Raw genomic sequence first — 27,720 nt, forward strand, 5'->3', positions numbered from 1 at the left:
TTTTCTTTTTGCTTATGTGGTGCTGAGGAATCGAACCCAGGGCCTCGAGCATGCAAGGCAAGCACTCTACCACTGAGCCACCTTCCCAGCCCCTCAAGAAGGATTTTTTAAGGCTAAAAAAAAAAAAATCTATGACAAGAATCTTTGTGGTTAGTGGGAATAAAACTGGATTTATGGTGATGGTTGCACAACTCTGCACACATTGAAAATAACTAAGCATATGTCTGACAAGAAAGAATTTTACAGTATATAAATTACACTTCAGTAAGCTGTCTTACATTCTGGGCAGTACAGGATAGACATGAGCACAAAGGCAACTGTAAAGAAAACAACAGCCCCACCAGAGGGAGGGAGCCTGGTCAACCGACCATAGTGCTCAAGAGGAAGAGCAGGGTATCCAAAACAACTGCTCACCTGGGGGTGGGAAGGTGGCTCAATGGTAGAATGCTTGCCTTACATGCACTGGGTTTGATTCCTCAGCACCACATAAGCAGAAGCTGGAAGTAGCACTGTGGCTCAAGTGGTAGGGTGCCAGCCTTAAGCTGAAGAGCTGAGGAATAGCACCCAGGCCCAGAGTTCAAGCCCCAGGGCCAAAAAAAAAAAAGTATATTGACAAGGGACCGTGGGGGAAAATAAACCTTCTAGCCAAAAAGATGTGTGCAAAAGAAAACACTGGTATATAAACTTCAAGCATCAATCTGGACTTATAGTCTCCCCGCGCTGGGGTGGGGCGGCAGTGATGCCTCTCAACAGCAGCTGTCTGACTCTCACACTGAGGCAAAGTGAACCAGAGACAGGAGGAAGGCAGCCCCAAATGAGACACAGGCCCCAGGTAGGAATGATGCTGACAGGGCAGTGCCCACGCTGAGCACAGAGGAGTCAGAGCTGTCCACTTGAGCACAGTGGTCCAGAGACTGGGATTTAAGACTACCACCTGCCAAATGTACACCTGAAATTTAAAACCGGTTCAACTTGTACATTTGCACAGCCCTGAGAGAAAACAAACTTCTATTGCTAAAATAAATTTTCTGTTTTAAAATCAGGCTACATTTTTAAACAAAAAAGCAATGTAACAAAAACCTTTTGTTTAAACTGAAACCAAATTATTGTTTGCCATGGAAACCATCTGACAGGAGTCAGCCAGCTTCACCTTTGACTATAAGGTAATTTATCACTGCCAAGCCATAACGAACATCCAGAACACGAACTCAACTCCATCTCTGACTCCCTGACCTCCCTGCCAGGAACTCTCCGGCACACTGAAATAAAGCCTTCTGCTTTTCGATTTAAAAAAAAAAAAAGACACAGCTACACAGAATGGCTTCTTTAGCAGATTTTTCTGGTTGCTGGAAAAGGCATAGTGATCCGCCTGGAAGAATGGAGAGCAATTCTCATTAAGAGGGAAAAGAAGAGAATTGTACTCTTCCTAAAAGAAGTCCCTGAAATGTCCATATCAGCTACTTCTCCCAATACTCTCTCCCCATAGGGAATTAAAAAGAAGCAGAAGTAGTAACCTGTGCTGTCAAGCAGGAAAAGAACCTACTCTAAAGAGTCCTATCTGGATGCCAGGGGGCTTATACCTGGACTCCTTGAGATCAGAGGATTGTAGTTCAAAGCCAGCCGAGGCAGAAAAGTCTGTGATACTCTTCTCTCTAATGAACCACTGGAAAACCAGAAGTAGAGCTGTGGCTCAACGTGGTAGAGCGCCAGTCTTGAGTGAAAAATGCTTAAGAACAGCACCCAGGCCCTGAGCTGAAGCCCTATGACTAACCAAAAAAAAAAAAAAAAAAGTCCAATCTAGAATTGTTCTTCCTTTGGAAAGCACTTATCTTAGCCGGGAGCGGGTGGCTCACACCTGTAATCCTAGCTACTCTGGAGGCTGAGATCTGAGGATCACAGTTCAAAAGCCAGCCTGGGCAGGAAAGGTGTGAGACTCTTATCTCCAATAAACCATTAGAAAACTGGAAGTGGCACTGTGTCTCAAGCGGCTCACCTTGAGCTGAAGAGTGCAGGGACAGTACCCAAGCCCTGAGTTCAAACCCCACGATCAACCCCCCCACACACACACACACAAAAGCACTTATCTTAGCATTAAAGGCAAACAAAGAGCCAGGCACCAGTGCTCTCACTTGTAATCCTAGCTACTCAAGAGGCTGAGATCTGAAGATTACAATTACAGCCCAAGGAAGAAAGTCTGTAAGAATCTTATCTCCAATTACCATCCAGAGAAAGCTGAAGTATGGAACTGTAGTTCAGAAGCAGAATATTAGCCTTGAGCACAAAAGCTCAGGGATAGCATCTAGGCCTTGAGTTCTACTGCCAAGAATGGCATAAAAAAATAAAAGAAAGAAAAAGAAAAGATAATCACAGAAGTAGCGCTATGGCTCAAGTGGTAACACGCCAGGCTGAGCAGAAAATGCTAAGAGACACTGCCTAGGTCTTGAGTTCAAGCACACGCACACGCGCGCGCACGCACACACACACGCACACACACGCACGCACGCAATCAAACTCTTGTTCAATCACTATCTATTCCATGTTGTTCTTTTTTGTTTTTAGTTATGGAGTTTGAACTCTGGGCCTGGGTGCTGTCCCTTCAGCTCTTCAGCTCAAGGATGGTGCTCTACCACTTGAGCTACAGCGCCACTTCCTGTTTTTCTGGTGGTTCATTGGAAATAGTTTCATGGCTTTTCCTGACCGGGCTGGCTTTGAACCATGATCCTCAGATCTCAGCCTCCTGAGTCACTGGGATGACAGGTGTGAGTCAGAGTGGAGCTGTGGCTCAAGTGGTAGAGCATTAGCCCTGAATACAAAAAGTCAGGGACAGTGTCCAGGCCTTGAGTTCAAGTCCCAGGAAGAGGGAGGAAGGGAAGGAAGATGCCATGAGATACAAGACACCCCAGTTCCCATAATCATTTGGCAGTGACTAACTTGACTAACTTCCCAAAGCACTGTGATCTATAGAGCTTATACTTTTACAGAGAAGAAAAATAAGTCATAAAAAACCTCAACTGCTATGGCAGACTGTTTTTTTCTTGGATGACGTCAGCTTACCATCTTTGCAGGTTTTCCCATTCTCCAGAAGTCTGACCCCGGTTGGGCAAGCACACTGATAAAAAGGCTTGAGTGGAGACATCAAACACAAGTGGGAACAACCACCATTATCAACTCCACATGGATTTGTAGCTGTCAAACATAAATAACATTGATTACTACCAATGATGGTGGACAACCTTTCCTCACTCTACATACACAAACGTTAACAGCCACAACATGGCAACTGTGATAAACCAAAATTAGTACCAAATGTCACCCACCTACCGACCCTGCCACAAGGAACAGAATTAGTGAGCATTTACTTGTTACCAAAGGGAATAAATAAGAAGTAAAGCACAAAGCCTTGCCCTGAGAGTTTACAAGCTAAAGTTAATAGTAAAACCATTTTTAAAACAATGGAAATTAGCCCCTAGGAAGCGGGAGGAGAATGGGTTAAAAAAGAAACTAGTAGCTGGGCACTGGTGGCTCACACCTATAATCCTAGTTACTCAGGAAGCTGAGACTTGAGGATCTCGGTTCAAAGCCAGCCCGGGCAAGAAGGTCCAGAAGATTCTTATCTCTAATAAACCACTAGAAAACAGGTGGTGCTGTGGCTCAAGCAGTAGTGCACTGGCCTTGAGCTGAAGAGCACAGGGACAGCACCCAAGCCAAATTCAAACCCCACAACCGACAAAAAGAAAAGAAAGAAACTAGTTAGACACTAGCAGCTCACACCTGAAATTCTAGTTACTCAGGAAGTAGAGTGCCAACCTTGAGCAAAGAAACAAAAACAGCTCAAGGATAGTGCCCTTGAGTTCAAGCCCCAGGACGATTTCCCCACCCCCGCAAAAAAAGAGGAAAAACTAAACAAAGTCAGGCCTAGTGGCCCATACCTGCATCTTGGTACCTGTGAAATTGAGGCAAAAGAGTAAGTCTGAGGCCAACCTGGACTACAAGAGTGAGACCTATCTCATTCATTCACTCATGAAAACTAGCACATCTGTGGAAACAACTGGTATGGATGTATTCAAATAATAATATAGAAAATCAGCAGAAGCTGCAGACCGTGAAACATGAGAAAAGAAAGATCCGCGCAAACTCTCAAAGGATCAACTGTACCTTTTTCAAAGGGGAGGGGGAGAGAGTTTTGCCTGAGGTTTGACCATGCGAGTTAAGAAGTTCATGAGTAAACATTTCCTTTTGTACCAGAGAGTAATTTTAAAATGTTTTTATGAGTTTGTGACCATCAGACTCCAATATTTGATTATGTCCCCCCTAAATGGAAAGAACTAATACCAAGCAACACATGATTCCAAAACTTTTCACTTTGGGCTTTGAAACATAAATCTGAAGTCTGCTCAGACACAGCCAGACAGTTATTTACACACAAGTGCCAAACACTTAACATTCTCCTATTCCTTTTAAACTTTGCTTCATTCCTCCCTTATAAGAGATCATTGTCAGCAAACAATTGTCAAGGGTAACCAAAAATAGAAGCAAAACTGAAAAGGGAGAAGAGGAAGGGAAGGAGGACGGGAGGGAGGGAGACAGAGAGGAAGGGGGAGAGAAAGAAAAAAAGAAGGGAGAGAGAAGTAGGAAGAGGGAGGAGTGGGAAGAGGGGAGGAGGAAGGGAAAGGGAAAGGATGGGGGAAGAGGGGAAGGGGAGGAGGGGAAAAAAGGGGGAGAGAGAAGTAGGGGGAGGGGAAAAGAAGAGGAGGGAAAAGAAGAACAAGTGGAGAGGAGGGAAGAGGGCTGAGGGAAGAAGGGAGGAGAAGACAGAAGACAGGAGAGAGAGAGGTATGTACAGAAATGTTTAAGCCAATATTTAATCATCAAGCTTAGGAAGTTACATTCAAGTTTTCATCCAAAAAAGAAAAAGTCTAGTTAAGCACACACATGCAGTGTGCAAGTAAGAACTGTGTGTATATAATGAACTGTAGAAATGACCCCTGAATGTGTATCTTTGGGTCCTGACTAGCAAATGAGTTCCTTTACCAACCATATCCCAGACAGAGGATGAGGTGTGGTGTAAGGACAGGGCTGGAGTACTGTTAAGAACCTGAATTTTCTTTTTTGGGGGGGTTGGTCATGGGTCTTGAACTCTGGGTCTGGGCGTTGTCCCTGAACTCTTTCACTCAAGGTGAGTGCTCTACCATGTGAGCCACAGCTCCACTTCCAGTTTTCTGGTGGTTTATTAGAGATCAGAGTCTCAGGGACTTTCCTGCCCAGGCTGGCTTTGAACTGCGATCCTCAGATTTCAGCCTCCTGAGTAGTTAGGATCACAGGCATGAGCCACTGGCGCCAGGCCTGAATCTTGTTTCTGTGCTTTTCTTCCTGTATTCCCTCGTACTCTTCAGATATGCCCTTCTTCCTCTACTGCTGAGCTCACTAAAGCCAGATTTCAGACTGCCACAGTGCTCCCCCTTGCAATGTAGAAATCAGGATTGCTTACCCTTTGGCTGCCTCTGCTGGCTGAAGGCATGTATATCCATGGGAGAGAAGATGTTAGAATGGATTTCACGCAGACCCTCGCCAGTATTCTTGTTGCAAGCCAAAATAGAGTGTGTATTCCAGTCAGTCCAGTACAATGTGTCCTCAAATAACGTCAAGGCAAAAGGGTGTGGAAGGGAACCTTTAACCACTGCCTGCCTGTCAACAGAAAAGGAAAACTTACAACTTACCTCCAACTTTCTTCTACCATGTCATCGCTTACAATGGCCACAGGGCATACTAGTAAATACAAATACTGAGGAAGACATACCTTTAGGTCACACACACAGAGGAAGAATAATTCACATGGTAAGTCCAAATATGTTTTCAAGATGTCTCAAAGCTCCAACCCAGACCTGCAGGACGGCCCCTAATTTGGCAGCAGGTCCCAAGTTCACTATAGGTCACAGGAGAGAGAAGGCCAGAGCACTGGCACTGCTTCAATGCCCCTGCCAGATACTGGCTCTGCCCTTACCTCTCCTATCCTTTCCCGGGAGGAAAGTGAGCCAACAGGAAAGTGCCAGGGTTGCAGTAAGACTTAAATAGGTTCATCCTGGGCGATGTGGAAGAACACAGACCCTGAGCCTGTGTCTTCAGTCACTTCTCCTGGTCTTGGAAACTGGGTGAAAAGACACGTAACATGCCAAGAAGCCAAGAAGAACTAGGACCAATTCATGATCATCTAAGATGACATCCAGGCAGCCAAAAGTCCTGCCACTGGCAAAATACATTCATGAGACAAAGCAGACCTGCATCTCTCCCAAACAATTCATTCTATGTAGAAGGAGAGGTAAAGAATCCGAGGCACAGGACTTTACTGTGTCACGGAGTACTATAACTAGCAAATGTTCTGCAAAAGTGAATAAATCATGTTTTGAGTTGAGACTATCCAAGGAAATAAATGCTCTGCTATTTTCATAAACTCAACTTTTCCAGTGGCTCAGTCCAAAAAGAGGGCAGGGAGAACATAACTCTACTAAAGAAAAATTAGAGAATCGCATGGTAAGGAGGATGGGGTTTGTCTTCAGAAAGCTTCCGTTTGTCTTGAGGCTCTGTCCCTGAGCTTTTGCTCAAGGCTGGCATTCTACCACTTGAATATGTTACCTCTGCCTTATGTCTCTGTGGACTACCAAGCAGGTCTAACCAAGTCACTCCCGGGACCCATGTCTACATCTCCTGAAAACAAGGCGAGTGCTCTAGTGGTCTGCCACAGCAGTCATGTTCTGAGTGCTAGCAACTTCTGACTCACTAACAAACCTCTCCACTGTCGGTGTGACCCAAGTACACGGCTCTCTGGCCAACTCTGCAGGGTTCATGGACCCGGCAGGTGCTTCTTCCAAACTCTATACCAGCTGAACTGACCTTTACAAAACACATGCTCTTGCTTGCTTCCTGTTTCTGGATCTCCTCCCAACAAGTCGGCCCCATCTCTGAAGGACCACCTGTGTGTGTAATAAATCATTCTATAACCACACCCTGTGACTACTGCCATGCATTCTGACACATGAACCTAGCCTTGGAAGGGAATTTCCCCATCACAGTGAGATTCTTGTAATACCTAAAAAGATGACATCAGAGGTGGTGGCTCAGGCTTTTGGACATCTCCACAGTTACAGTTAGGTATTGAAACTAAAAACCCCAGCTGGGTGCCGAGTGGCTCACGCCTGTAATCCTATCTACTCAGGAGACTGAGATATGAGTATATAGCAGTTCAAAGCCAGCATGGCAGCAAAGTTCATGCAATTCCTTATCTCCAATTAATCACAGAAAAAGCTGGCAGTGGTACTGTGGCTCAAGTGGTAGAGCAAAGCTGGCAGTGGTACTGTGGCTCAAGTGGTAGAGCACTATCCTTGAGTAAAAAGGATCTCAAGGACAGGACCTTAGCCTCGAGTTTGAGCCCCAGGATGGGGAGGGGCGAGAAGGGGGGGGGGAGTGCAGGGAGGGAGAGAGGGAGGGAGGGAACTAAAAGCCCCTCAACAACATTCAAGGCTTTTGAAGAGGCACAAACCAAAGATACTAGAAGCTATAAAAATTGCCAACAGATTAAAAAAAAGCCCAACTGGTATCACCAGCTCAGCAGAAGAAATTAGGAAAAACAATGGGGTATGTGGTAAATCTAAGCAGCGAAGAACACACAAGACAGACCACACTGAAAGACGCAGCAAAGCGATCTAAGACAGTAAACACCTCGGAGGTTTGCTGAGCCTGTGCTACCACTGAAGAGACCAGAGTCCTTCCCCAACCACCAGCGGGTCAACCAGCACCCTCAGGCTCCCGTCCAAACAGAGCCTCAAAGTAAGGAAAAGTAAGTGTGACAGATACGAAAGAAACAATGGGCCGGGCACTGATGGCTCACGCCTGTAATCCTAGCTACTCAGGAGGTCAAGGTTCAAAGCCAGTCCAGGCAGGAAAGTCCAGAAGACTCTTATCTCCAAGGAACCACCAGAAGACTGGAAATGGTGCAGTGGCCCACTGAAGAGCGCAGGGACAGCGCCCAGACCCAGAGTTCAAGCCCCACGACCAACAAAAAAAGAAACAATGGGGGCAATGTGTAGGACAAAAACGAAGAGAAGAAAACAGAATCAGAAAAATCCAAGAAAGTACAGCTGTCGGGCTGGGAAGGTGGCTCAGTGGTAGAGTGCTTGCCTTGCATGCATGAAGCCCTGGGTTCGATTCCTCAGCACCACATAAGCAGAAAAAGCCAGAAGTGGGGCTGAGGCTCAGGTCGGAGACTGCTGGTCTACAGCTGAAGAGCTGGGAGACAGCACCGAGGCCCAGAGTTCAGACCCCACAACTGACAAAAAAAAAAAAAAGTACAGCTACTTTTCTGAACGGAGCCATGAGCTCTGTTAAGCTAAATTATGATGTGATGAACTCTGCTTTTTCCTACAAGTTCCAGATACAGCACATCAAGCCAGGTGTGTAGGCCTCACTTTTAATCCCAGCACTCAGGAGGTTTTGGTAGAAGGATCACAAGTTTGAGTCCAGCCTGCCTGGAATACACAGTGAGAAAAAAAGAGGAGAAAGGGAAGACAGTAACACAGAAACTCCACTAAAAAGTCAGCATCAAAACTAAGGTGTACAGGGGTTGGGAAGATGGCTCAGTGGTAGAGCGCTTGCCTTGCACACATGAGGCCCTGGGTTCGATTCCTCAACACCACATAAGCAAAAAGAAAAAAGCTGGAAATGGCGCTGTGGCTCAAGTGGTAGAGCGCTAGCCTTGAGCTGAAGAACTGAGGGACAGCACCCAGGCCCAGAGTTCAGGCCCCATCACTGGATCCAAAAAAAAAACAACTAAGGTGTACAAAGAAAGTATCTCACCAAACACAATAAAATATCAGCAAAGACATGGAAAAAAATCACCATGGGGCTGGGAAGGTGGCTCAGTGGTAGGGCACTTGCCTTGCATGCCTGAGGCCCTGGGTTCGATTCCTCAGCACCACATAAGCAAAAAGAAAAAGGCCGGAAGTGGCGCTGTGGCTCAAGTGGTAGAGCGCTAGCCTTGAGCTGAAGAGCTGAGGGACAGTGCCCAGGCCCAGAGTTTAGGCCCCACGACCGAACACACACACACACACAAAATCATAATGACTTCTTCAAAAACACAAGCACTGAGAAAAAATGCCAGAAAAAAATATGTAATTTGACACAAAAGCTTCTATGGATATGTTATTTTCTGTTAATATCCATTAAGACTGTCTAGAGCAATTAAAACACCACATGGGTTTAACAGAAATGTAATACACAGGACAATAATAACACAGAAAAGAAGGAAAAGGGGAAAATATTAAGTTAATATTGCAATGCAACAAAATACATATTGCCGTCTACAAATAATCACCTAAAAATCCAAAAATTTACTTTTAGGAGGTAAAAAAAAGGAATTCAGATGATTCAAGTAGAAAACAACACAAAGGGGGCTAAATACAAAAATAAAGGACAGAGGAACAAAATGACACCAGATTTAGCAAGAAAAAAGTCAAATGCCAGTTAGAACCCCAATCTTACCATTGATAACATTAGAACAAACAGTCCAATCAAATAAAATTTAACAAAGCAAAAATCCTGCTATATCCTGACTGAAAGAGACAACTTGAGCAGGACACCAACGGTTCATACCTATAATCATAGACACCTAGTCAGGAGGCTGAGAGCTAGGGGATTGAGTGTGCAAGTAAGTCTGGGCAGCAAAGTTCAGCAGACTCCAACTCCAAAATAACCAGCAAAAAGCAGGGCTGGAGAAGCTGCTCAGGAGGGAGAGTGCCAGCCTAACATGAGATCAAACCCCAAGTAGCCCCAAGAGAGGGAGATGGAGGGAAGGAAAGAAGAAGAGAGAAGAGGGAAGCCAGGGGAGGGAAAGGGAGAGACCACTTCTGACACAGGCTCAAACAGGCTGATACTAAAAGGTTATAGCGAATGGTAACAATATCACTGGTGCAGCCCCCACAAAAACTGAAAGACTGAACTGAGTAAACACAAAATACTACTGGAATTACTAAAGCACATTTTGTGAGAAAGAGTAAAATCACCAGGAAACAATAACAAACATATACACATAAAAAGAGCCCCAAAGCAAAAAAAAAACAAAACAACCAACCCCCCCTATCAAAAATATCTAGATCAAAAAGGACTGGAGAGGGCTCAAGCAATAGAGTATCTATCTGCCCAGCAAGAGCAAGGAGGGAGAATAAGGATGAGACAACTGATGTAGTTTCTTTGTCTGTTTGGAAATGAACAACAAAACCTATGGAAATTGTTTTAAGAAGAAATAGAAAAGACAGAAGCTGGTCGCTCACGCCTGTAATCCCAACTACTCAGGAGGCTGAGATCTGAGGATCGAGGTTCAAAGCCAGCCCGGGCAGGAGAGACTGTGAGACTCCTATCTCCAATAACCACCAGAAAACCGGAAGTGGCGCTGTAGCTCAAGTGGTAGAGCGCTCGCCTTGAGCTGAAGAGCTGAGGGACAGCGCCCAGGCCCAGAGTTCAAGCCCCACGACCGACAAAAAAAAAAATAAAAAATAAAATAAAATAAAAAAGAAACAAAATGTCCTACCTTCTATTTGAGCAGGTTGGAAGCCAGCCCGGGCAGGAGAGACTGTGAGACTCCTATCTCCAATAAACCACCAGAAAACCGGAAGTGGCGCTGTAGCTCAAGTGGTAGAGCGCTCGCCTTGAGCTGAAGAGCTGAGGGACAGCGCCCAGGCCCAGAGTTCAAGCCCCACGACCGACAAAAAAAATAATAATAATAATAAAATAAAATAAAAAAGAAACAGCTCAAACAGCACCCAGGCCCTGAATTCAAGCCTCAGGACAGGCATGCAAGGAAGAAAGGAATGAAATGGAACAGGGATGGAGGTTGATTAGCATACACTGTTTACATGTGTGAATATGTCACAATGAAATCCCCTTCCTACAAAAGGTACACTAATAAAATCAGGTGTTATACTTCGATGAGCCTGTCGAATCAATACAGTTTTCTTAAATTCTGAAAAATATCTATATAGTATCTTACCGATTTGTTCCATCCAGGTTTGATTTATGAATGAAATTAAGTTTTGCATCTGCCCAATAAAGCTTTCTTTCCTCATAATCCAAAGTCAGTCCATTTGGCCAGTAAATGTCCGTGTTTATGATAATGAGACGACTTGAACCATCCATTCCAGCACGCTCTATCTTTGGCACTTCTCCCCAGTCTGTCCAGTACATGAACCTAAAAATCATTATATATATACATATAAAAAAAAAAAGACCAACTATTAACACCAGGACATATGCAGGTAACAACAAAACATTTTCTTTTTCTTTTTTTCTTGTTTTTGTGGGTCATGGGGCTTGAACTCTGGGCTTGGGCACTGTCCTTACGCTCTTCAGCTCAGGGCAAGCACTCTACCGCTTGAGCCACAGTGCCACTTCCAGTTTTCTAGTGGTTTATTGGAGATAAAAGTCTCCTGGACTTTCCTGCCCAGGCTGGCTTTGAACCGTGATCCTCAAATCTCAGCGTCCTGAGTAGCTAGGATTACAGGCATGAGCCACCAGCACCTGGCCAACAAAATATTTTCTAATTATCATTATTAGCTAATGAATGTTCTCTCAAGAACATCAAGCTGGAAAATGATGGGATTTATACACAGGAAAGCATGACAGGCGGTATTGGAATTGGGGTTAGGGGGCACTCTAAAAGCAACATGAAAGTACTTGAAGACTTTTGCAAGCTGGAGATGAAATGACTGGCATGTTTTAGGGCAGATCACAGGGAGGAGGAGACTGGTTGCAGTGAGGAGAAAGACTGGAGGGAGGGTAAGACTACAGAAGACTAAGGCTTTCAACATCGCTCTGTGGAGAAGTTAAGCAAGTCTTCACCTTTAAAAATAATGAAAAAATCCCAGACATGGAGGTACATGCCCATAATCCCAGCACAAGGAAGGCAAAGGACCTTAGGTTAGAACTCAAGTTAGAAACTAGGCTGAGCTATATATAGTGAGAACTCCCCTCAACCCCTACCCCTCTCCCCAAAAAAAGCCAGGCACTGTTGGCTCACACCTGTAATCTGAGCAAATCAGGAGACTGAGATCTATGGACTATAGTTCCAAGCTAGCCCGGGCAGTAAAAGTCCATGAGACCCTTACCTCCAATTAACCACCAAAAAGCCAGAGGTAGAGCTGTCGCTCAAGGGTAATATACAAGACTTGAGCCAAAAGGCCAACTGATAGTTCAAGCTCAAGGGCTTGAATTCAAGCCCAAGTACCAGCACAAAAAAAGATTAAACTGACAGTCTGTTTTAAAAAAAACTTCCTTTAGAAGAAACATTTCCTCCAGATAATCTACAAAATCTCATGAAAAACACTGGCATCTAAGCATCCCGTCCACATCAACAAGAATTGAAGCCCAGAAGTTCTATACAGGGCAGACATGGCGGCTGCTCTGCCCTGCAAAAGCAGGCCCGTGGAAAAACATATGCCTACCAACGTCAAAACCATCAGGAGTGCTGGCTAGGGCAGACAACAGAATGGTGTGTTGGCCAGGAATGTGACAGAAGGTCCTAGAAGGGACAGCCTGCAAGCCTGCTAAGTGGAGATGCACCCTTGGTGGTTCCTTGGTGGTCAGAAAGCTCATGTGCGTGTACAGGCTGCTCCTTCTCAAGTGACACCAGAGAGAAACTGGCAAGCTACACTGAACATAGGCCAGAAACTTGAAACTGCCAATTTTCAAAACATTCCTCAATCTCCTAACAGATCCAAAGGAAAATGGGGAAACATTTGGGAGCCTGAGGTGTTTGAGAATATCTATTAGTGAAGATACTGTGATGCAGGAACAAACTACTCTATAACTGATCTCTTCCTCCTGAGTAGCTGAGATTATAGGCATGAGCCATCGCACCTGGTCTATCTGAGGCATTATTTTGAGAATAATCACTTAAGACTTTAAAGAAAAAAGAACTTAAGTATACCGAAGAGCCAGGTACTGGTGGCTCAGTCCAGTAATCCTAGCTATGCAGAGATATGAGGATCACAGTTCAAAGCCAGCCTGGGCAGGAAACTCCATAAGACTTTTATCTCCAATAAACTACTCAGAAAAATCTGGAAATGGAGCTGTGGCTCAAGTGGTAGAGTGCCAGCCTTGAGCAAAAGAAGCTCAGAGACAGTGATTAGGCCCTGAGTTCACCCAGGACAGGAAGAAAAAAATTAAAAATAAAATAAATGTAGCTAAGAGTCTGTTGAGTCAAAACACGTTGAAGTTTTCCAGTCCAAGAAGCACATGCCGTAACTGCAAGACTAATAATGTCTTCTACATTTAACATTGCTAAATGCTATTAAAGGGCCACAGCCCTGCCCATTTCCCATGACTCAGTAACACAAGGGACTGAAGTTTCAGCTGCAAAGGTGAACACATTAGTATGCCATCTGAAGAACCACACTTTGCCTGACACAAATAAATGAGAAGATAGGGGGCTAAGGCAGGAGAATCACAAGCTCAAGAACAGACATACCCGGTATCAAAAAAAAAAAAAAATCAAAAATGAATTTTGTGGTTTGTGGAATGTGAATCCCATCTAATTTAAAAGCTGTGGGAATTCCTTCTCTTCTATCCAAAGCAAATTTAAGCTGTAGATCAACATATTAAGGACCACTACCAAACAGTCAACCCCAAACCCACACAACCACATTTGAATCCTATTCTCCAAATCAATTGCTGGCTTCCAAATGCAACTCTTTTTTTTTTTTTTTTTTTTTGGTAGCAGTATTGGGCTTGAACTCAGGGACAGGGTGCTGTCCCTTAACTTCTTTGTTCCAAGGCTGGTACTCTAACACTTGAAGCACAGCTCTGCTCAAATGCAACTTAATTATCTTAACATACATTGTTCTCTTCAAAGCCTTCATGCCTTTTTCTCCATTCCAAAGGCATTACATCTAATCTTCAAAATCATTCTTTACTAACCAGTTCACCTTCAAGATTAATTCATTCATTCAGGAACAGGACCTCAAGACCCCAATCCTACTTCCTCTATGCTTACTTGGGGTTGTCCTGTAAGAACTGTGTCTACTATTCTTCCAACTAAGTTTTAAGCTCCAGTAAATAAAGACAGTGCAAAATAATTAATGGAAATACCTGATACGTGGAAGAATGGCTCTTTGCCTAACTTTAGGCTAGTTGCTTAAAATAGCTACACTTTGATGTTGTAATCTGCAAAACTTAAGAGCCAAATACTGAGACATTTGAATTATGATCTTAGTATTTTAAAACATCAGGGAACAACAGACTATTTGCTGTGCTGATTTTGCTTACAAGTTTTTCCTTCTGTAATTTTATTGTATCTCATTCATTTTTCCAACATTAGATAGAGGAAACCACAAGCAAGATTTATGTAACTGCCAGGCGTCAGTGGCTCATGCCTGTAATCCTAGCTACTCAGGAGGCTGAGATCTGAGGATCGCAGCTCAAAGCCAGCCCGGGCAGGAAAGTCTGGGAGACTCTTATCTCCAATAAACCACTCAGAAAACCTGAAGTGGGGCTGTGGCTCAAGTGGTAGAATGCTTGCCTTGAGCTGAAGAGTGCAGGGACAGCACCCAAGCCCAGAGTTCAAGCCCCATGACCGACCAAAAAAAAAAAGATTTACATAACTGAGTGATGTTTGGGTAATATCTAATAACCTACCAAAATGGAAAGATGTGAAAGAGGAAAGGACATCATGTGACACCCACAGAGTAGACTTGGAACAGCTGAGAAAGATAATAGGAGTAGGATAATAGCAGGAATGGATTTCTAATCCTGTCTCCTTGGCCCAAGTCTGTCAAATTAAATTAAAAACATACTATATAGAGGGGAATCTCACCCCACTTCACAACACCAAAACAACTTTTAAAAAATTAATTATGAGGCAAGAAAGGCAGTACTCAGCTCATGGGGAACCAACTGCACAGGGAATGTTCTATGACTAGTCAGTCTGCAAGTAGGCCTCTGTTTTGCTTATCTTTTACCTTTTTTTTTGGGGGGGGGAAGGTGGGGTGGGCGTGGGGCTTGAACTCTGGGCCTGGGCGCTGTCCCTCAGCTCTTCAGCTCAAGGTGAGCGCTCTACCTCTTGAGCAACAGCGCCACTTCCAGTTTTCTGAGTGGTTTATTGGCGATAGTCTCACAGACTTTCCCGCCCAGGCTGGCTATGAACCTCAATTCTCAGATCTCAGCCTCCTGAATAGCTAGGATTACAGGTTTGAGCTACCGGCACCCGGCTCTTTTACCTTTCTCTAAGTATAAAATTAAACTAAAGCCAGGAGCTGGTGGCTCACACCTGTAATCCTAGCTACTCAGGAGGCTGAGATCTGAGGATCGCAATTCAAAGCCAGCCAGAGCAGGAAAGTCCATGAGACTCTTATCTCCAATTAACCACAAGAAAACCAGAATTGTTGCTGTGGCTCAAGTGGTAGAGCACTAGCCTTGAGCTGAAGAGCTCAGGGACAGTGCCGAGGCCCAGAGTTCAAGCCCCATGACCAGCCAGGAAAAAAAAGAAGAAAGAAAGAAAAACAACAGGAGAAAACGCAAAATGTGAGGCAAAGTATAAAAGCACGATTTTAAACACGTCAGCACTTGTAGAACATTAAAGTGGATATTGAGCACAAAAAGAATTTAAGAAAGAAAAAATTCAGAGAGATAATGTACAATGAAGGAAGCCACTCCATTCCCAGTGACTTCATTTATCAGCTTATAACCTAGGATTCTCTTTGATGAAAGAATCAACATGTGGCCAGAAATCTCAATATGAACTCTCTGAGTAAACTACAAAGAAGACACACACACCGAGACAGACTACATAAGGATAATTTTGGTTAATCTGTTTAGTGCTAAATTCAAAAAAGAAATAGATTCATAAAAGGAAGTTAAAAGCCATGTTAAGTAAGAATTAAGAAAAAGAGGCCATGGCTCACACCTGGAGTCCCAACTACCCAGGAATTGTACTTGAGGATCCGAGTTCAAGACCTATCCTGGCAAAAATAAGACTCCTGGCCGGGCGCTGGTGGCTCACACCTGTCATCCCAGCTACTCAGAAGGCTGAGGTCTGATGATCAAAGTTCAAAGCCAACCCGGGCAGGAAAGTCCATGAGACTCTTATCTCTAAGGAACTACCAGAAAACCAGAAGCTATGGTTCAAGTGGTAGAGCACCAGCCTTGTGCTGAAGAGCTGAGGGACAGTGCCCAGACCCAGAGTTCAAGCCCCAAGACCAACAACAAAAAAAAAGTGGGCTGGGAAGGTGGCTAGTGGTAGGGCGCTTACCTTGAATGCATGAGGCCCTGGGTTTGATTCCTCAGCAACACATAAGCAGAAAAATCCAGAAGTGGCGCTGTGGCTCAAGTAGTAGAGCACTAGGCCTTAAACTGAAGAGCTGAGGGACAGTGCCCAGGCCCAGATTCAGGCCCCACAACAGACCAAAAAAAAAGTTAAGACTCCTATCTCAACAAATGGGCTTGGCCTCATGATGCACACCTATAATCCCAGCTAGATAAGGGGAAATCCATAGTGAAAAATAACGAGATAACATGAAAACTAAAGCACAAAGGCTAGATCATGGCTCCAGTAGTAGAACTCCTACTACCTAGCAAGTACAAGGGCCTGAGTTCAAACTTCAAAAACACAACCGAAAGAAAAATGAATGTCTAGTTAGGAGTTCCAGAAAAGGTGGGGGGGGGGGGCACGGGAAGGAAGGGAGGGAGGGAGGAAGGGTGAACAAATACGATTATGCTGATCAGTCTACACAATGCAGAAAATCAACTGTGTGACTTATGGGCAGGGATGGGAAGGGAGACTGAGGAACAGCAAAGAAGAGATGACACTGTACAGCAAAGAAACGTACTCAAGATGCAAATCCTACTCAGGAGGCTGAGATCGGAGGATCTCGGCTCCAAGCCAGCCGTCAGGAAAGTCCATGAGATTTTTTACTCCAATTAACTACTCAGAGAAAGCTGGAAGCGGTGCTGTGACTCAAGTGGTAAAGCGCTAACCTTGAGCACAAAAATGGCTCAGGGACAGTGTACCCAGGTCCTAAGTATGGGGGAGGGGGTGCCAAGAGTTCCAGAAGAATGCAGCAAAGATAATACTTGAAGAGAATTTTCTAGAACTGAATTATCAGTTCTGTGAATAATTCAGCTTACAGAAGGAAGAAACCCAGCAAAACCCAAGTACAAGAAACAAAGATTTAGTAAGAACACCGATTATAGTAGCTCTCTACAACCCCCCACCCCTCCCCCCGCCCGGCTTTGTCTGCAGCAGATACATTCAGAGACTTTCAGTAGATGAATTTTCCATTCAGTATTTTCCAGTCTATGGGTGTCATGAGTTAACCAAAACAGTAGAAAGCAAAACCTCAGGAGTAAGGCGAGACTACTGTACTTCAATAACAGAGAGAGCTAATGAATGGGAGAATAGTAGCACAACATAAAAGAAACCATCTGCAACCTGAAACTATACACCATAGGAAGAAAAGAGCAGCAAAGTGAAGGCTTTTCAGACACATGAACATTTTGTGCAAGTAAACGCTAAGGCTTGGGAAACAACAAAATCATGGACCAATACCTTTCTCATGACCCTTGACTATATATATAATTACAGAAAGCACTATGAGCCTTTGTAAGGAACAAAATGCTACAGGGACTTGAAATCAAGCCAAAGATTTCAGCTATATGCTAGTAAAAAAGAAGCCAGGCACAGGTGGCTCACATTTGTAATCCTAGCTACTCAGGAGCTAAAACCTGGAGGATGGCAGTTCAAAGCCAGACCAGGCAGGAAATTTTGTAAGACTCTATCTCCAAAATAATCAGCAAAATTCCAGACTGGGGATGTGGTCAAAGTGTAGGGTTAATGATGAGCAAGAAAGTCAAGCTAGAGCCAGGAAGGGGGGGGAAGGGAGAGGGAGAGGGAAAAGGAAAGGAGGGAGGAAGTGAGGAAAAGGGGAGGGGTCTGCTATTTCAGTATTTACTACCAAAATATTTACTATTTAAACAGGCATTATACCAAAAAATCTACGTGCCCATGGTTAGACCTACTGTGTTACTCCCAAGTATGGTCCTTAGACCTACAACTAGAGCAAAATTCCAACCTTTACCCCACAACTCCTGAATCAAAACTCCCACTGCAACAACAGAATAAAATCAAAGTATTATCTTTCCTTATAGACCTATTGTAATACTGAGACAAGTAGGAACAGAGGGCATATATGAAACTCTGAAACACAGTAGGGAATATTTCTAGGTGTCTACAAAGCATTTGACAAAAACGCTCCTATATCAATTCAGAAAACCACCAATTAGGTCTCCATCATATTCCACTCTGTTTTCTAAACCCAAAATTACAGATGACATAGTCCAATACCAAAATAAAATATTTAAGCCATTCTCCCAGACATGATCCATCCACATGCCATTAACAATCACGAAGATGCTCTAAGTCTCTTCAGACATTCCTCTCTATTTCATCTTAAGCCTTTCTAATTTCCCAAGGGGAAAAAACAGACACAAACATTCCAAGACACTCCTGTGTGTCCATTACTTCTCAGCCTCCCAGAATGATTTGGAAATGACTACATAAGAAGTCTTTGCCGTAAACAAAGTGTCTAACTGAAAATTAGGTACAAATATTAGCTACACTGAAATTCTGTGGCTGTGTTTCTCTTTGGAAATGAGGGATAAGGGAGGAATACACATATCCACTTAACAATAACTAAATAAAATTACAAATATTGTAAAATACATTGAGGTATTTGCATGTTCACATCAATATGAATCTCCCATACTCTCAGAGGTAGCTATATGTGCAGTGGATCCAACCCCTGATACTGACGATCTGACAAAACTTATTCTGAGATAAAAAACAGAAAATATTAACAGTAATATATATTTCTACTATTCCTATTTCAATGTTAAAATGTGTAGTAATTCTGGGTCTGAGACCTTTTTTATTTATTTTTTTCCTTTTTTCTTTTGCTGGTCCTGGGGCTTGAACTCAGGGCCTGGGAGTGGTCCCTGAGCCTCTTTGTACTCAAGGCTAGGGCTCTAACACTTGAGCCACAGCTCCACCTCTGATTTTTCTAAGTAGTTTATTGGAGATAAGAGTCTCTTGGACTTTCCTGCCCCTGGCTGGCTTTGAACTGTGATCCTCAGATCTCAGCCTCCGGAGTAGCTGAGATGACAGGTATGAGCCCCTAGTGCCTGGCAGAGACCTTTGGTTTTCATCACTTTGAGGTTCATAAATGAAATATACTGTTTCCATACTAATCTAAATGTGAGTTGACCCTGTCCTCAACCTTTCTACCTTCCTCTCCTTGTCTCCCCTCCAATACTGAGACTGGCCTGTGCCCCTACCAACCATTCTGCGTAACTTTTTATCTGGTTTGTATTACTGTTTCATGTGGTAACTGGACTTCTACAGAAAGCAGTACTATCAAAAAAACTACCAACTAGAGAACATGAGGGACGGGGAAGGTGGCTCAATGGTAGAGTGCTTACCTAGCATTCATGAAGCCCCAGGTTTGATTCCTCAGTACCACATAAGCAGAAAAAGCTGGAAGTGGCGCTGTGGCTCCACATGGCACAGCACTAGCCTTGAGCAAAAGAACTCAGAGATAGTGCCCAGGACCTGAGTTCAAGTCCCACAAGTGACAAAAAAATTTCCTGCCAGGGCTGGCTTCAAACTGCAATCCTTCATCTCAGCCTCCTGAGTAGCTAGGATTACAAGTGTGAGCCACTGGTGCCCTATTGGCTGTTTTATTTTTTTCTTTTGTAACTTAATCTTGCAAAAGAACCTAGTCACTTAAGCAGGGCACATGCCTATAAATCCTAGCTACTCAGGAGGCTGAGATCTGAGGTTCACAGTTCAAAGCCAGCCCAGGCAGGAAAGTCTCAGCCAAGAGTTCAAACCCCATCACACACACACACACACACACACACACACACACACACACACACACACACACAGAATCTACAGTCACTTAGAAATACTTAAAGTTAAAATTCAACTAGTTTCTCAGCCAAGAGTTCAAACCCCATGACCACCACACACGCGCACACACACACACACACACACACACACACACACACACACCACACACACACACACACACACACCAAGAATCTACAGTCACTTAGAAATACTTAAAGTTAAAATTCAACTAGTTGAATAATCTATTCTGTGAGGCTTTTTATCATGCAACGTTTTGCTTGCCATTCCTGGGACTTGAACTCAGGGCCTAAGCACTGTCCTTGAGCTGCTTTTGCTAAGGCTAGTGCTCTACCACTCAAGCCACAGGACCACTTCCAGACTTTTCTGTTTATGTGGTACTGAGGAATTGAACCCAGGGCTTCATGCATGCTAGGGGAACACTCTACCAATGAGCTATATTCCCAGCCCCAGCAATATTATTTTTAAGACCACCGTTAGTGTATCTGACAAATACCTCTCTTTGCTTCTCAAAAGCTAGACTATAGACTTACAGAGCAGAAGTCTCTCTTCATCAACAGGCATTACTAACTTTCCAATTATGTAGTCTACTTGGCCCCTAATTTATTTTGGCTTCAACAGGGTCAATTCTGGCTCTGAATTGAGAGGATAAGCATGTTTGGTTATACTGAAGAATTAAATCTATGTGGTTATAGCTACATTTTGCAATAGTATGCACATCTGCTATTCATCAAAAATTATGGAAACCAACACCAGCTTGTTATAAGCTGTTCACTAGTGTCTGTATGAATGTAATTTTATTGCTGTGTCTGGCCTAATATTCATCTGTAATGTTTTCTGGAAAATAATTTTTAAATGGAGTGAAGGGTAGAAGATAGGCTTCATTTCAACTGCAAGGGAAATAAAGCAAGTAAGCATTAACTTTGCAAAAACTGTTATAGTAGAAAAGTAAAAAATAAATACCTCAAACTGACAATCAGATTAACAATGAACCACTTTATACATGTTTTATTCTATATAATTTTTTTTTTTGTCTGTCATTGGGCTTGAACTCTGGGCCTGGGCACTGTCCCTCAGCTCTTCAGCTCAAGGCTAGCACCCTAGCACTTGAGCCACAGTACCACTTCCAGTTTTCTGAGTGGCTTATTGGAGTAAGAGCCTTACTATCTTTCCTGCCCTGACTGACTTTGAACTGCTGTCCTCAGATCTCAGCCTCCTGAGTAGCTAGGATTACAGGAGTGAGCCACCTGAGCCCAGCCTATTCTATATAAATTTTATACATGTTTATGCTATATAAATTTTTATAACACAAGGGCTGGGAAGGTGGCTCAGTGGTAGAGCGCTTGCCTTGCATGCTCGAGGCCCTGGGTTCGATTCCTCAGCACCACATAAGCAAAAAGAAAAAAGCTGGAAGTGGTGCTGTGGCTCAAGTGGTAGAGTGCTAGCCTTGAGCTGAAGAGGTGAGGGACAGCGCCTAGGCCCAGAGTTCAGGCCCCACGACCGGACCCAAAAAAAAATTTTTATAACACAAAACATAATTTCTATGATTAGGTAAGAATAAAACAATAAACACAAGTCCCTAATTTAGCATATCCACTCAATCTGAGTCCAGGTTTCTCATACTGAAAATATTCAGAAATGTCCTGTTTCAATAAACAAGACTGAAGGGATGAATTCCTTTACAAGATATAATTATACATAGAAGTGACTAACACAATACTTAGAATTGAACAATAAAAACAAAATGATCTAAATAACTCACTTCACAATTTTTGAAGCTACTTATACAATCCTATTTATAATTAAGTTATTAATATGCACATTGGTAATACTGAACCATGCCCCTTACCAAATAGATACATGTACCCCAACAAGGACAGAAGAAAAAAAATTATTTAATTTAAAAAATAATTTTTAAAAAAACAGGAAAAATAAATAAATAAATAGACAGACAGAACATCAAAGGTAAAATTCCAATTTCTGGTAATTTGGTAACAAGATAACCAGAAAACCTCCCTTTTAGAAACACCAAGAACAACTTAGCCTTCTTACTTGATTTGCACATATACACAAAATACTTTCGTTCTGTAGATCTGAGGCATCCAGAAAGTAGAGGGTAGAATGGAGGCATGGCTCAAGGGGTACAAGGACAGCCACAAGCAAGAAAGCCAAGCAAGCGTGCAAGGCCCTGGTACTAGTACAGAAAAGAAAAGAACTCTTCTGAGACCGAAAATGAACAGGAGTGTAAAAGGCAGAACATGATGGACTGGGTGTGTCCCTAGCTCTGCAGAGGGCTCTGCAGCTGAGGGACTTTCTGGTCCAGTGGTGAGGCAGGAAAGACAAGGCTTCACGTAGCACACAGAAGAACAATGTCAGACCCAAGACTTGTGTGCAAAACACAGACATCCAAGAAGCAGAAAGAAAGTTTACTCAATGGTAGAGAAGTTATTGTCTTGGCCTAGGCTCTGAAGTGAGCCTAGGGAAAAACCACCAATGTTTTGTAAACACAAGACTGCCCTCCCAGAAGGTTAGGGTTCTAACTTATTTGATATGACACAAAAACTTTTAGCTACAAAAGGGTAGTTTTAAAAAATGACCTCACCAGGCACTGGTGACTCACGCCTGTAATTCTAGCTATTCAGGAAGCTGAGATCTGAGGATTGTGGTTCAAAGTCAGCCTGGGCAGAAAGTCCATGAGACTCTTTTTTTGGTCGGTCGTGGGGTTTGAACTCTGGGCCTGAGCACTGCCCTCAGCTCTTCAGCTCAAGGCTTGTGCTCTACCACTTGAGCCACAGCGCCACTTCTGGTTTTTTGGTGGTTATTTGGAGATAAGAGTTTCAAGGACTTTCCTGCCCCGACTGGCTTTGAACGGTGATCCTCAGACCTTAGCCTCTGGAGTAGCTAGGATTACAGCTGTGAGCCATTGGTGCTCGGCTTCCTCGAGACTCTTATCTCCAATTAATCACAAAAAAAGCTGGAAGCAGACCTGTAGCTCAAGTGGTAGAGTGCTAGCCTTAAGCTAAAGGAGTTCAGGAACAGAGCCCAGGCCCAGAATTCAAACCTCAGGACTGGCCAAAAAAAAAAAAAAGTGACCTCTGCCAAGCACAGGTGTTCACACACCTATAATCTTAGCTAATCAGGAGGCTGAGATCTCAGGATCTTGGTTCAAAGCCAGAATAGGCAGGCAAATCTGTCAAAACTTTTATCTCCAACTGACCAGCCAGAACTGAACATGTGACTCTCAGAGGGCAAATATTATGTGAAAAGCCAGACGAGAGCTAAAGCCCAGAGTTCAAGCCCCAGTCTGGAAAGGAAAGGCAGGAAAGGGAGAAAGAAGGTGTCGTTAACTAAGAATTCGTTATTTAATAGTTAGCTTCTTACCAACAGATATATCAGGTAACATTTCAAAACAACACTATCAAAGTAATATTTGATATAAAAGACATTACTATTACAAAATAATTAAACATAATAATGCTAAACGATCAAGTTTCTTATTTCATTTTAAACAACCAAACACTACTCTTGTTAGCTCTTCATTCCTTCTTTCCCTTGTAATTATCCTCTTGCAATTACAAAATAAACAAATGAAGAAAACCAAGAACTATAAACATGGCTATTGTGTAACTGCTATAAGAAGAAACAAACCTATACTGTACTGCAGAACAAAATGTAACTTTCCATATACAACTCTACTTGCTCTACTTGGCAAAGAGACCCCAAACCCCAAGAATCTAAAATTCCTTCCTGATAACGGTGAAAGGGAAGGGGGGAGTTCCCAGTGGAGAGAACCCAGAAAAAGGAGGTACCATGACCTCTGTGCACTGCACAGAAACTTACCCACTTGAAGGATCTAAGGCAATAGCTCTAGGTTGATCCAACTCTTGCCAAAATAAAACTTTTCGTAAAGATCCATCCAAGTTAGAAACTTCAATCCGGTTAGTTTCTGAATCTGTCCAGTATAATTTTTCCCCAAGCCAATCACATGCCAGCCCATCAGGAGACAGTAATCCAGACACAACAACGCTCTGTACACTCTCGGTTTTGTTCAGTTCTGTTCGCTTGATGGATTCCTCACTGACGTCACTCCAGTAGATCAAGCCCTGGCCAAACACAAAGTCCACCGCAGCAGCGTCCTCCAGGCCTCCAACTACAACCGTGGCATTCTCCTTGCCATGTGTGGCATCAACCAGCCGCAAGTCCCGTCTGTTTGCGTACAGCAGCAAAGGGGCCGCTGGGAGAAAAAGGAAGGAAACATATGGGATCTTAGAAACTGGGCTTTGGATCAGCACTGGTGATTGTAGATCAAACGTAACAATAGCATTAAACTGAGAAAGCTAAAGCTGTTAGCATTTGAAGAAGCATAGATTCCATGTTCTTTATTTTTTTGGGGGGTTGGGGTGAAGGAGTCCGGTCGTGGGGCCTGAACTCTGGGCCTGGGCGCTGTCCCTCAGCTCTTCAGCTCAAGGTTAGCACTCTACCACTTGAGCCACAGCGCCACCTCGGTTTTCTTTTTGCTTATGTGGTGCTGAGGAATCGAACCCAGGGCCTCAGGCATGCAAGGTAAGCACTCTACCACTGAGCCACCTGCCCAGCCCCTCTTTATTTTTCCTTTAAAGACACATTCAACTTCTCACATTTACTTTCATACCATCAGGTAGCAGTTAAAAACTCTGGAGTAGTGGGGGCCTACAGGACTTCCAATGATGGGAGATGTACACAGAGTAGCAAGGACCATGCTTATGAAGTGCTTAAAACGTAGCCAGTGAACCAATGCCCATTAGCTGCACTGGACATTGATGAAAGTAAAATAAGCAACTGAAAGGCGGTGATGGGAGGAAGGGAATGAGAGAGAAAGAGGGAACAGCTGATACTAAGCAAAAGGAAAGAAAAGTACATATCACCAGATTTGTAATAAAAAAAGTTATTGTTATCGGTCATACACTTCATAAGTAAAGTAGATTAAGATAGTAATGATTATTATTGTGAAGATTAAAAAGTCTTTGTGGAGCCAGGCGCTGGTGGCTCATGTATGTAATCCTAGCTATTCAGGAAGCTGAGATCTGAGGATCGATCACAGTTCAAAATCAGCCAGGACAGGAAAGTCCATAAGGTGCTGTGGCTCAAGTAGTAGAGTGCTTGCCTTGAGCTGAAGAGCTGAGGGACAGCGAGTAGGCCTAGAGTTCAAGCTCCACGACCGACAAAAAAAAAGTCTTTGTGACTTTAAAAATAAAAACGTAGCTAGTAAGGTATTCTTTTTTTTAATATAATTTTATTTTTTTTTTGTCGGTCGTGGGGCTTGAACTCTGGGCCTGGGCGTTGTCCCTTAGCTCTTCAGCTCAAGGCGAGCGCTCTACCACTTGAGCTACAGCGCCACTTCCGGTTTTCTGGTGGTTTATTGGAGAAAGGAGTCTCACAGTCTCTCCTGCCCGGGCTGGCTTTGAACCGCGATCCTCAGATCTCAGCCTCCTGAGTAGCTAGGATGACAGGCGTGAGCCACCAGCGCCCGGCTAATTTTATTGTTTTTTATTAAGGTCTTGTACAGAGGGGTTACCATTTCATAAGACAGGTAGCAAATACATTTCTTTTTGGACAATGTCATCCCTTCCTTTGCTTTGTCCCATTTTCTCCCTCACCTTCCTGCCCAAAAGTTGCATAAAAGATGTTCACTTTTAACTTCATAAATATTAGTTCATTTCAATGTAAAGAAACAACTGTGGCTAAAGGTAATATTGGGTAGCAACGATCTGGAATAAAGACTAGAAATGAGGCAGAAAAAGTAACACCAAAATTATGATGCAATCTTTTTTTTTTTTGTCGGATGTGGGACTTGAACTCTGGGCCTGGGCGCTCAAAGCTAGTGCTCTACCACTTAAGCCACAGCGCCATTTCTCCAACATGATCTTCTTTCATAAATACTTAAGCTCTAAAATTATACTATCCAAAGCTCAGCCCAAATACTATTGAAAAGTAACCAGTCCCTTTTTTTTTTTTTTGATCAGTCATGGTGCTGAGGAATCGAACCCAGGGCCTCAGGCATGCGAGGCAAGCACTCTACCTCTGAGCCACTTTCCCAGCCATTAGGGCTTACTTTTGAAAAGACAAAATGTTAGGAGGTATGAGCATTTTTCTTCACAATTTTGTAACTTAAGTTTTAAACATTTTAGTATCTTTAAAAGAGGGACTGATGGAAGTGGCGTTGTAGCTCAAGTGGTAGAGCGCTCGCCTTGAGCTGAAGAGCTGAGGGACAGCGCCCAGGCCCAGAGTTCAGGCCCCAGAACAAAAAAAAAAGTCATATGTGCTCCCTCATTTAACATGCTTAATAACCTGCAAAGAAGTCAGACATGTATCCCTCCCCACATTTTGCATACATACTATATACTATGCTATATGTAAATATATGCATACATATACTATATAGAGAGATATGTTACTATGTATACATGAAGAAAAAAAAAGGCACAAGGAAACACTGTCCAGACCAGAAACACAAAACTTAAGTAATGAAGTTTCAGCTCTAAGGCCCAAGACTTTAGGCTGAAATCTTGAGCCTTTTTCATTACACCTTGTCACCTTATAGATAGCAGGAAAGAGATGTGGTCTGGATGTTGACAGAACTCACTGGCTTTTCACTGCTGATTAAACAAAACAACCGGACACAGAGTCTTCGAAACTCTCACACACTGAATGTTAAAGCTCCAACTCTTCTGTGAAGAAAATGAGCTCACTACAACTAATGCATCACATTTTACTCCTGGGAGTCCAAGACTGACTAAGGACAACATGCTCAAAGAAAGATGAGAATGTAAATCAGAACCACTTCCATCAACCATTCTTGTTATCCCAGCTACTCAAGAGGCTGACATCTGAAGATCACAGTTCAGAGCCAGCACAGACAGGGAAAGTCTATGAGACTTATCTCCAATTAACCACCAAAAAGCTGGAAGTGGAGGTATAGCTCAAGTGGTAGAGACCAGCATTGAGCAAAAAAAAAAAAAAAAAAAAAATCTCAGGGTCATCATCAGAACACTAAGTTCAAGCCAAAGGACCACCACAAAAATAAAAGTGCTCTACTTTGGAAAACGTTGGTTATTAGAAATAAGAGAGACTATTAACTCTTCTAGGGCTTATATAATCCTACTTCAAAACACATTACTGCAAGGGAAACTTCTCCAAACACAAGTAATGAACCAACTCAACTCTGGACTCTAATCTGGGGTTAAAATAAACAGCATTTCCCTCACACCCTTCTCCTCCAAGAAATACAACAGAGCATCCAGACACAGCCTAGGTTTGGATTTACATTTCCCCAAACCTAAGCAATCCACTGGCTCTCCAGTGTTGACTCTGCTAACCTCTCTTGTGTCAAATACAATAGCCAAGAGTACACTATAGTAAACACATACTTATTAAACTTCTCAAGTACATAGCACAGTGCCGGGTTCTCTGACATGAATATTAAACAAGCATTATCTTCCTGGAGTTTACATGTGGAACTAGACAGTTTGGAATATGACTGCCATGAGTCATAATTATTAAGTACACATCATATCATGTACAAGCCAAATAATGGTGCAGAGCAGTAATGAAAGTCAATATTCCCGGGCTGGGAAGGTGGCTCAGTGGTAGAGAGCTTGCTTTGCATGCATGAAGCCCTGGGCTCGATTCCTCAGCACCACATAAGCAAAAAGAAAAAAGCTGGAAGTGGTGCTGTGGCTCAAGTGGTAGAGCGCTAGCCTTGAGCTGAAGAGCTGAGG

General features: G+C 43.3%; 1 protein-coding gene across 1 annotated transcript in view; it reads right to left on the reverse strand.

Annotated features, from left to right (window-relative positions):
• The window catches only part of Lrp6 (low density lipoprotein receptor-related protein 6), a 74,245-nt gene extending 50,035 nt beyond the window's left edge, over positions 1 to 24,210 (reverse strand). The window contains exons 1-4 of the mRNA XM_013025113.1: positions 23,804 to 24,210; positions 11,036 to 11,233; positions 5,489 to 5,685; positions 3,055 to 3,186 (exon numbers count right to left, since the gene is read on the reverse strand). Of these exons, the coding sequence (XP_012880567.1) occupies positions 3,055 to 3,186; positions 5,489 to 5,685; positions 11,036 to 11,229 (523 nt within the window). The 5' untranslated portion in view covers positions 11,230 to 11,233; positions 23,804 to 24,210. The remainder of the gene's footprint in view (positions 1 to 3,054; positions 3,187 to 5,488; positions 5,686 to 11,035; positions 11,234 to 23,803) is intronic.
• Positions 24,211 to 27,720: the final 3,510 nt, after the last annotated feature.

The sequence above is a fragment of the Dipodomys ordii genome, unplaced genomic scaffold, assembly GCF_000151885.1.
Source record: "Dipodomys ordii isolate 6190 unplaced genomic scaffold, Dord_2.0 Scaffold81, whole genome shotgun sequence".
NCBI lineage: Eukaryota > Metazoa > Chordata > Mammalia > Rodentia > Heteromyidae > Dipodomys > Dipodomys ordii.